Source organism: Jaculus jaculus, chromosome 5, assembly GCF_020740685.1.
Source record: "Jaculus jaculus isolate mJacJac1 chromosome 5, mJacJac1.mat.Y.cur, whole genome shotgun sequence".
Classification (NCBI taxonomy): Eukaryota; Metazoa; Chordata; class Mammalia; order Rodentia; family Dipodidae; genus Jaculus; species Jaculus jaculus.
The window spans coordinates 126,346,045-126,354,922 of NC_059106.1; the positions used below are offsets into that span (position 1 = coordinate 126,346,045).

At 44.5% G+C, this 8,878-nt stretch overlaps 1 protein-coding gene across 2 annotated transcripts; it reads right to left on the minus strand.

The window, feature by feature from the left end:
• Positions 1-295: 295 nt before the first annotated feature.
• On the minus strand, positions 296-7,210 carry Rrm2 (ribonucleotide reductase regulatory subunit M2). Of its 2 annotated transcripts, none has more exons than XM_004665697.2 (10): positions 7,051-7,210; positions 6,860-6,934; positions 6,345-6,488; positions 6,110-6,226; positions 5,222-5,355; positions 3,678-3,772; positions 3,257-3,390; positions 2,472-2,576; positions 2,276-2,389; positions 296-2,127 (listed from the first exon to the last, which is right to left on the minus strand). In XM_004665697.2, exons 1-10 carry the CDS (start codon positions 7,147-7,149, stop codon positions 1,975-1,977), a joined length of 1,170 nt encoding a protein of 389 aa, XP_004665754.2. In that variant the 5' UTR covers positions 7,150-7,210; the 3' UTR covers positions 296-1,974. The 2 variants fall into 2 exon arrangements, with proteins under 2 accessions (XP_004665754.2, XP_045006690.1); XM_045150755.1 differs by having other exon boundaries at positions 6,345-6,491.
• Positions 7,211-8,878: the final 1,668 nt, after the last annotated feature.

Below are 8,878 nucleotides of genomic sequence, written 5' to 3' on the forward strand. Positions count from 1 at the left end.
ATTTCCCCTAGAATCAACAAAAAGCAAACTCAAGCCTCTGTGAAAAGCCTTTTTTCTTCCTTTAGTTAAAATGTCGACTTTACCCAAGAAATTGACCTATGAAGTTTCATTTCATTCAGTACTTGTGTGGTTCCCGCCTTTTAAAGACTTTTAAAATATTCCACACTAAAAACATTCTTATGAGGCAACAGAATCTAAGTTGGCAGAGTTCTCATGTTGCAATCATCAGAATCCTAAAACTGCACCCCAACCTCTCTACTCATACCCAACAACACAAGGCACTGATACAAACAAGTTCAGAGCATATAAACTGAATTTATTAACTTTAGGAACAATAATTTAAAAGGGTCTCATATTACAGGTATTGAAAAAACTGACTATACAATAAATGAAGATTGGTGGTCGCAGCCAATGGACCATACATCCGATCAGCTGACAGAGCTGCAGTATGTAGAAATTAGGCATCATACCATTCTCACTTGTTTCCCAAACATAAAAGCAGATTAATTCAAACTAGCTTTATTAACTTTACTTATACTTCCATCTGAAATTAATATTTGAATGGAACATAGTTCACACAGCACTTGGTATCTACTGACATTCAAGAATCCACCTGGTGAGGCAGGGCACAGTGGCACATGCCTGTCATCCTGGCAAATTTGAGGCCAGCCTGGTCACATAGTGAGTACCAGGCCAGTCAAGGCTGTATAGTAAGACCCTGTCTCAAAGGAACAAAGTAAAAATTCACCAGGTGATGCTTACACTTAGGCAAATATTAGAATTTATAATAACTTTACCATTTACAAACTTCAAAATAATACTGGGTAACTTTTCCTCCCAAAGTATAAACAGGTAAAATAAGAGCACACACACAAAAAACCCCCTCAGATTTAAGAGACATGTCATAACATAAATGGATCAAGTCTCAACAGTACCCACTTGCACATAAAAATGAGAAAAAAATTTTAGGAGAGCCAACTTCAGTCCTGGCTTAACACCTCACAGGAGCAAGATCTGAGACAGCTCCTTGTGTCCAAGGATGATTGGAAAAGTTGAAATACAATCTTAGCTGCTACCTATGAAGCTTGTTCAGGAATCTTTCCATACCAACCACACAGTAGGTAAAGTGTAACTTGAGAAACAGAAAGAATGACACTGCATCAGTTCAAGACTGAGCCACCAGTTGGTGCAGAGAATCCCTCGGTTCCTTGTGACTCAAAGTTACAAGGTCCCTGTGCTGAAAGACCTTGGCTGAAACAGGAGATACCATGACACTGTACCAGGCTACAGGGGAAAACACATCCATCTACTACTGCCACCAGACTGGGATTTAGATAAGCACTGACTTTAAAAGGTAACTAAAGAGCATTTCAAATTCATTAAAGAAAACAAAGTTTAAAAATTATGTTTGGTCAATATTAACCTGCTTAAGTCACTAAGTAAAATTTGAATGGGTGCCACCAGTGGTAAATGGTACTTGGTATATATAGGTAATAATAAATCAGGCTTTCCCCCTGACAGTACAATGTTTTGTGCAAAGTGCCAGTTTTATTTACAAAACTAGTTAAGTAAACTTTAAAGCCTGCTTTGAAGCAGGAAGGCTAGCATCTCTTCAATTGCCTGTGGAAGTGACGATGTGTTCAATCTTGTGGATGTTGAGTCACCTCAGGTTAAAGCCCAGACTGGCAGTGAGTACCAGCATAAAGTCATGGGCCACCAACATGCTTGCAAAAGCCAACAAGGATACATACAGTCTTCTCTAAGAATCCAAAGAGCTATTGTTTTAAATACACATTTTCTTTCTAGGTGACACCACTAGCTTTAGTGAACAGGACTGGTTTTGAGGTAGCTACACGGTTTTACAGTTAATAAATTTTCATAACAATGCATGGTGTAGCTGGATTAACTTTAGCTGAATTTTCTTAACAAGGGGGAAAAACTCAGCAATTCAGAGGCCATCTTCATTCTGTTCACTTAGAAATCAGCGTCCAAGGTGAAAGAATTCTCCGTTGGGCTTGACATCACTCCCATCCTCTGATACTCTCCTACTCTCTTCTCAAAGAAGTTAGTCTTCCCTTCCAGTGAAATATTCTCCATGAAGTCAAATGGGTTCTCTACTCTGAAAATCTGAAAAGAAGTTCATGTAATGTGCATGGATTTACACACATGCATGCAGATCAGTAAAAATTTGTAATAGATTTTATTATTTATATATATATCATATACATAATCTATTACAAATATATATATATGAAGTCAAAAAAGAATAGTTTACCTTGTTAAAACCCAGTTCCAGCATAAGCCTGTCTGCCACAAATTCAATGTACTGCTTCATTAAAGTGCAATTCATTCCAATGAGCTTCACCGGCAAGGCCTCTGTGAGGAACTCCTAAAGATCAAAACGCAGCTATGAACACGCTGAAGCTGAAGGACACCCTCCCACAGGTGAGCAATGTGCACACATCACCCACCTGTTCTATCCTAACAGCATTGACGATTATTTCCTTGACTCGCTGCTCCGATGGTTTGTGTACCAGGTGCTTGAACATCAGGCAGGCAAAATCACAGTGTAAACCCTGGAAGAAAGCTCAAGGTTACTCTAATAAGGCTAAGACATGGATATAAAATTATTTCATCCTTTTCTGCATTATCTTCATGTAACTGTTCTGGCTACAGTGAAACACCTAAGACTGTCAAAAGGCAAGCACTGGGACTAAAGAGATGATGGCTCAAACATGAGGACCTGAGCCAATTCCCAGCACCCATGTAAAAAGCTGCTCATGACTGCACATACCTGTATCCCCAGAAGGGGCAGACACAGGAAGATCACTGGCACTTGGTAGCCAGTGAGCTCCCAGGTTCAGTGATAGACTGTCTCAGGGAAGGAAGGCTGAAAAGCAGTCTCAGAGGAGGGTGTCTGAATGTGGTGCCTAGCACTCTGGAGGCAGGAGGAGCACCCACAAGTTTCAGGCCATCAAGGTATACAAAATGGGGCTTTCCTCAAAAGTGGTGGTGGCACACACCTTTAATCCCAGCAGTCTGGAGGCAGAGGTAGGAGGATTGCCATGAGTTTGAGGCCACCCTGAGACAACAGTCAATTCCTAGTCAGCCTGAGCTACAGTGAAACCCTACCTCAACCCCCTCCCCGAAAAGTGGTGGTGGGGGACCTATAATGCCACTGTTTTCTCAGTTCTCCTTAATAAACACAAGAGCATGTGTCTAAGAGATACAGGTTAGGATTTTATTTAAAACTCACCTCATCTCGACTAATAAGCTCATTGGAAAATGTGAGGCCAGGCATCAGTCCCCGTTTCTTGAGCCAGAATATTGATGCAAAAGAACCAGAAAAGAAGATTCCTTCCACAGCAGCAAAAGCTACCACACGTTCTCCTGGTGAGAGAAACACCAAATGTCCCCGGTCAGGAGCCTGGTATCAAGAGGGTGGTCAACAGTCCAACATTACTTGGAAAATACAGCTCAGGTTTTTTTTTTTCCTTTGGTTTTTTTAGTTAGGGTCTCACTCTTAGCTCAGGCTGACCTAGAATTCACTATGGAGTCTAGGGTGGTGGCCTCAACTCACGGCAATCCTCCTACCTCTGCCTCGAGTGCTGTGAGTAAAGGCGTGCGCCACCATGCTCAGCTTAAGCTGTTTTAAGATGAGCTAATGATATCCTTACCATAGGTCGCCTCTTTGTCTCCAATCCAACGCAAGGCCCAGTCTGCCTTCTTCTTCACACAAGGCATCGTTTCAATGGCATTGAAGAGGAATTCCCTATAGGCACATGGACACCAGCCATCAGCAATGACAGCGTAGACCTGAGCCCAAACTTCTCAACCAGAACACTGAGATAAAGACCAAATGTGAACGGCTTCCCATTCCTTCTCCAAAGGAGAAGGAAACATTGGTCTTTCTGCTTTTCACTGGTTAGCTTTCCCTTCTGGAATTTAAAAACTCAACATTCATTCACAACAGCAAGAGGCCCTGGTGTTCCCACCCATCCCCTCTCAAATAAAGAAAATTTTCTGGTATTCTGCAGTTCAGTCTGAACTCCAAGGTCTATTTCCATAAAAACTTTGCCCATCACACCCAGAGTTTTTATTGCTAGATATTTCAAGTCCAGATCATATCACAGGCCCCACCTTCCTTCAATCTGAAGGACCATAAATCTCCCCTGCTATGCTCTCATTTCACATGGCCTGTCCTTGAAGCACTTTTCAAAGTTGTCCAAATCTTCTGCCCCAATCTCTCTTCTACTCTGCTAGCCTTTCTAGTTAGCATTTGTTTCACTCATCTTTTCTCATGACACAGCCTTCCAATCTGAACCGGGCATAGTTGAGCCTCTGCCTTTCCATTCCTTTTCACGTTCTTGTCCTCGAGTGGATGTTAGTGCCTCCTTGAAGTCAGTCTTCAGCTATCATTATTTTTCTACAATGCTAACATATGGCCTTATATATATTCATAATCCTGCCTCAGTCCCAGCTACTGGGTCTTATCTCCTATACCATATTAAATTTATCAGTCCTGGGCCGGAGAGATGGCTTAGCATTTAAGCACTTGTCTGTGAAGCCCAGGACCCACATTAGCCAGATGCACAAGAAGGCGCAAGCATCTGGGGTTCATTTGCAGTGGCTGGAGGCCCTGGCTTGCCCATTGTCTCTATCTGCCTCTTCCTCTGTTACTCCCAAATAAATAAATAAATAACTTTTTAAAAGTTTATCAGTCCTAAGACCAGCCTGGGTTACATAGAGTTCTAGGCCATATGGACTACAAACTCTTGTCTCAAAAAAGGAGAAAAAAAAAAAAAAGGAGAAAAAGGGACTGAGCATGGTGGCACACACCTTTAATCCCAACACTTGGGAGACAGATAGGAGGATGACCGCATTAAAAAAAAAAAAGATTACCAAACCCAGCAGTTCATCATATCAAACTTCTAGGGATTGTTTGTACTTTTATTTATTTGAAAGGGAGGGAAGGACACCAGGGCCTCCAGCTAATTCCAGAAGCATGCACCATATGCATCTGGCTTACATGGGTCCTGGGGATCGAACCTGAGTCCTTTGGCTTTGCAGGCAAGTGCCTTTACCACTAATCAATCCTTCTCTCCAGCCCATAGGGATTATTTTTTAAAAAGCATTATGACTGCTTAGTCATTTTGCAAGCATTTTCCCTTTATGAATTAAAATACTTCAAATAATTCTGGCATACTATCTGGATTCGTACCTTTCTTTGGAATCTTTAATATAAGTGTCAATAAGAAGACTGTACATCTCGGAATGTATGTTTTCCATGGCAATTTGGAACCCATAGAAACAGCGGGCTTCTGTAATTTGAACTTCTTGGCTAAAACGCTCCACCTAGTGGTAATAAAGTAGATAAAAAGTAGGCTTGAGGAAAATAATCCAAGTAGGTCTGCATCCTTAAAAATCTTCAGGATCTGTGTTGCAGCTCATTTTGTCATATTCTCAATTTGCAGATCAGGAAAACACAACTATACTTTTTATAGTTTTTGGCAATACTTGATTACTGACTCATTCTTTGATTCATTCCAAGGATCTGCTTATAGTAAGCCCTTCACAAACAAATTACTTGTACATCTGTCAGATCAAATATCATGGCATTTTAAATTTATTTTTATTTTTAATTATTTATTAGAGACAGAGAGAGAGGGAGAATAGGCACACCAGGGGCCCCAGCCACTGCAAACAAACTCCAGATGCATGCGCCATCATGTGCATCTGGCTTACACGGGACCTAGAGAATTGAACCTGGGTCCTTAGGCTTCGCAGGGCATGCTCCTTAACCACTAAGCCATCTCTTCAGCCCCAGATATCATGGTATTTGATAGGAAAGCCACAAAAAGCAGAGTACAATGTACCTCTACAAGAAGAAAATTTATGATTATCACTCAACAATGGGTGAGGGGATACCAAGCGACATAAACCACCTACATATATTCAGAGGAAAAAAACTGGGATTGCCATTGAGTTCAAGGCCAGCCTGGAGCTACAAGAGTTCCAGGTCAGCCTGGTTTAGTGAGACCCTGCCTCAAAAAACAATAAAAACAAAACCCTTTAATAAATGAATTACAAATGTTTTATGCAAACTCACCAAGTTTTCATTTACTATGCCATCACTGGCAGCAAAGAAAGCCAGAACGTGAGATATAAAATATCTTTCCTCAGGTTTCAGGGTTTCCCAGTGTTGAATGTCCTTGGAAAGATCTACCTAAAGTTAAAAATTCACAATTTTAGCATAAAAGGAAGAAATGCAGGTATGTAGAAACTCATACATAAACATTTTCCATCATCATCAACACCATGCACGGGTCTCTGAACGGGCTCACCTCCTCCGCCGTCCAGAAGGAGGCCTCTGCTTTCTTGTACATCTGCCAGATATCATGGTATTCGATAGGAAAGATAACAAAGCGGCGGGGGTTTTCTCGCAGTAATGGTTCTTCCTCAACGCTGGAGGCGAGGACTTTACTTTCCTGCTGGGTTAAGAAAACAAAAGTCAAGTGTCGGGTGGACAATATGAAATTGCCATTTTTTTTTCAGGTGATTTTCAGTGATTGGCAATTTCATGTAGTTTAATGAACAAAACGTTAGCTGTCACACTGCATTCGCCACATACCCTAACAGGAAGACATCTAACGACAGATCGATATACCTAAGTACAAAGTAGAGCCTTCTAGGAAGGAGACAGTTTGGCGGGAAGGGAGGGGAGGGGAATGGGGAGGGGAATGGAGCGGGACCGCTGAGGACACAATACAACTTTGGCGCCAAGAAGCGGGGCGCGCGCCATCTGCAGGCAGCTGGAGCCGGCCGGGAATGCCTTCTCGGTAGCTAGCGGGCCCCTCACCAGTTCTTCGGGCTCCTGGAAGATCCTCCTCGCAGTCTTGCTGGCTAGGACGCGGGTCCCGCTGAGGCTCGGGGGCTGCAGAGAGACGCGCGTGAGAGATGGCGGGAACCCTTCTCCAAGCCTTCCCGCCCGGCAAGGTCACGGGCCCACCCTCAGCACCCGCCCCGGTGGCCCTCGCACAGCCCGCTCACCGTGTTCTCCTTGTCGGCCAGGCTGAGTTGCTTGAGGGGCGAGAGCGGCAGCTGCTGAGGATCGGCGATGGTGGCGAGCGGGACGCGGACGGAGAGCATGGCGACGACAGCGGCGGCAGCGGCGAGGCAGCGAGGAGTCCAGAAGCGGGAGGCCGGAGCACTGGCTGCAGCCTCAGCCCAGCACTCTTTAAATTCCTGGAATGGCGCGAGTCCGCGCGGGGCGTGTCCAGAGCTTCTCATTGGACGATTCTAGCCACGCCCACCGTCTCAGCGCGCGGGAAATTCAAGCGCAAAGAGTTCCGGGACGCACCCGGACTTCCGAGACCCGCTGGCGCTCGCCGGGCCGGAGCCGTTTGGGATCGCGCCGGGCGGTCCTAGCCCCACCTCCGCGGAAACGTCTCGGGACCCGTCCGCAGACCGCCCAAAGGGCTTTGCCACTGAGGTTGGTGCAAATGTCCGACAAACGCTGCGGGCTGCTTGGGGATGCATCCTCGCGGCCATTTAAACCGCGGTGTCCCCGGTGTTAGGGCGACAGATTTTCGCGGGCTGCTAGAGGCTTAGCCCCGCAGTTCCCTGTGGCTTGGATGAGTGACCTGGTCTCATGACTCCGTGTTTCCTTGGATAAAATGGAACTTGTAACCTCCCCTCTCCTGTGGGATTAATAAAGTGATGATGTCTGGCGTGGTGGCGCTTGCCTTTAATCCCAGCACTCTGGAGACAGAGGCAGGAGGATCGCCGTGAGTTCGAGACCACCCTGAGACTCTGTAGGGAATTCCAGGTCAGCCTGAGCTAGAATGAGACCATACCTAAAAGGAAAGTAGAAAGAAAAAGAATTTCTATAAACTGTACATTTCTTTGTAAGCCTTCAAATTTAGCAAGTGATCCAAAGAGGGAGGGCCCTTTGATGCAGTTTTTGTTCTGTCTCTCTCTCTCTCTTTTAAATTTTTCACTCTTTTCTTGTGTTCCATTTGTTTTGAAGAATTGCAAGCAGGCCAGAAAGTTCAGAGAATGATTGTGGACCTGATGATTCATTTCAGACTCCCTGGTCACCCAATAGTGGGGAAAGGGATTTGAAAACTCCTGTGGGTGATGGTGGAGCCGTGAACTCCCATACAGTTTTCTTCTGGTCATAAGTACGTGGTTTTCTTTCTCATTTGCCAGAGATATTCTTTGGCCTTTGGGGCCAAGACACCGGAAGTAGAGAAGGAAAAGTTAAGATCCTGGGTAGAAATAACCTTGTCCACCAACACCTTTGGGGCTGACACTGGGGGACATTGGACTCTTCTAGGTGGAATGCTTGAGAGAGGTTGTGGTAGGGAAGGTCTCTACAAACTGTCCAAAGTTCTCACGTCAGACGTCGTGGACATCATTTCTCTCACTCACAATAGAAGTAGAAATGGCCTGGGCAGGCAGTCTGTTAATGCTCCCTGTTCCCCCTCTGCAGGGACCTACATCAGCTTGTTTTGTTTCTAAAAATGAAAAACTGTCCGAGTGCGGTGGCGTAGGCCTTTAATCCCAGCACTCGGGAGGCAGAGGTAAGGGGATCGCTGTAAATTCGAGGCCACCCTGAGCATACATAGTGAGTTTCCGGTCAGCCTGGGTGGGCTAGAGCAAGTCCCTACCTCGAAAAGCTAATAAATAATAAAAATTTAAAACTTAAAACTTCGATCTAGCATCATTTGTTTAAATCAGCTGGCACAGTGTCAGTTGCACACATACTCCCGTATCCATTTTCAAAAAGCGGATTATTTGCCTCATCATGGCATTATCGAGCTAGCAAAGTTATGGGGTTTTGGTATGTCTTATGCCTAATTCACATTCTAATTCC

Bases quoted from the DNA above. Each gene is read 5' to 3' on its own strand.
- Rrm2 (XM_045150755.1), bottom strand. From the start codon at position 7,149: ATGCTCTCCGTCCGCGTCCCGCTCGCCACCATCGCCGATCCTCAGCAG. The intron at 3,773-5,221 runs GTACGAATCCAG...ATGTGCCTATAG, and splicing joins ATTAAAGATTCCAAAGAAAG to GGAATTCCTCTTCAATGCCA. The intron at 2,390-2,471 runs GTGGGTGATGTG...TTTGATCTTTAG, and splicing joins ATGCTGTTAGGATAGAACAG to GAGTTCCTCACAGAGGCCTT.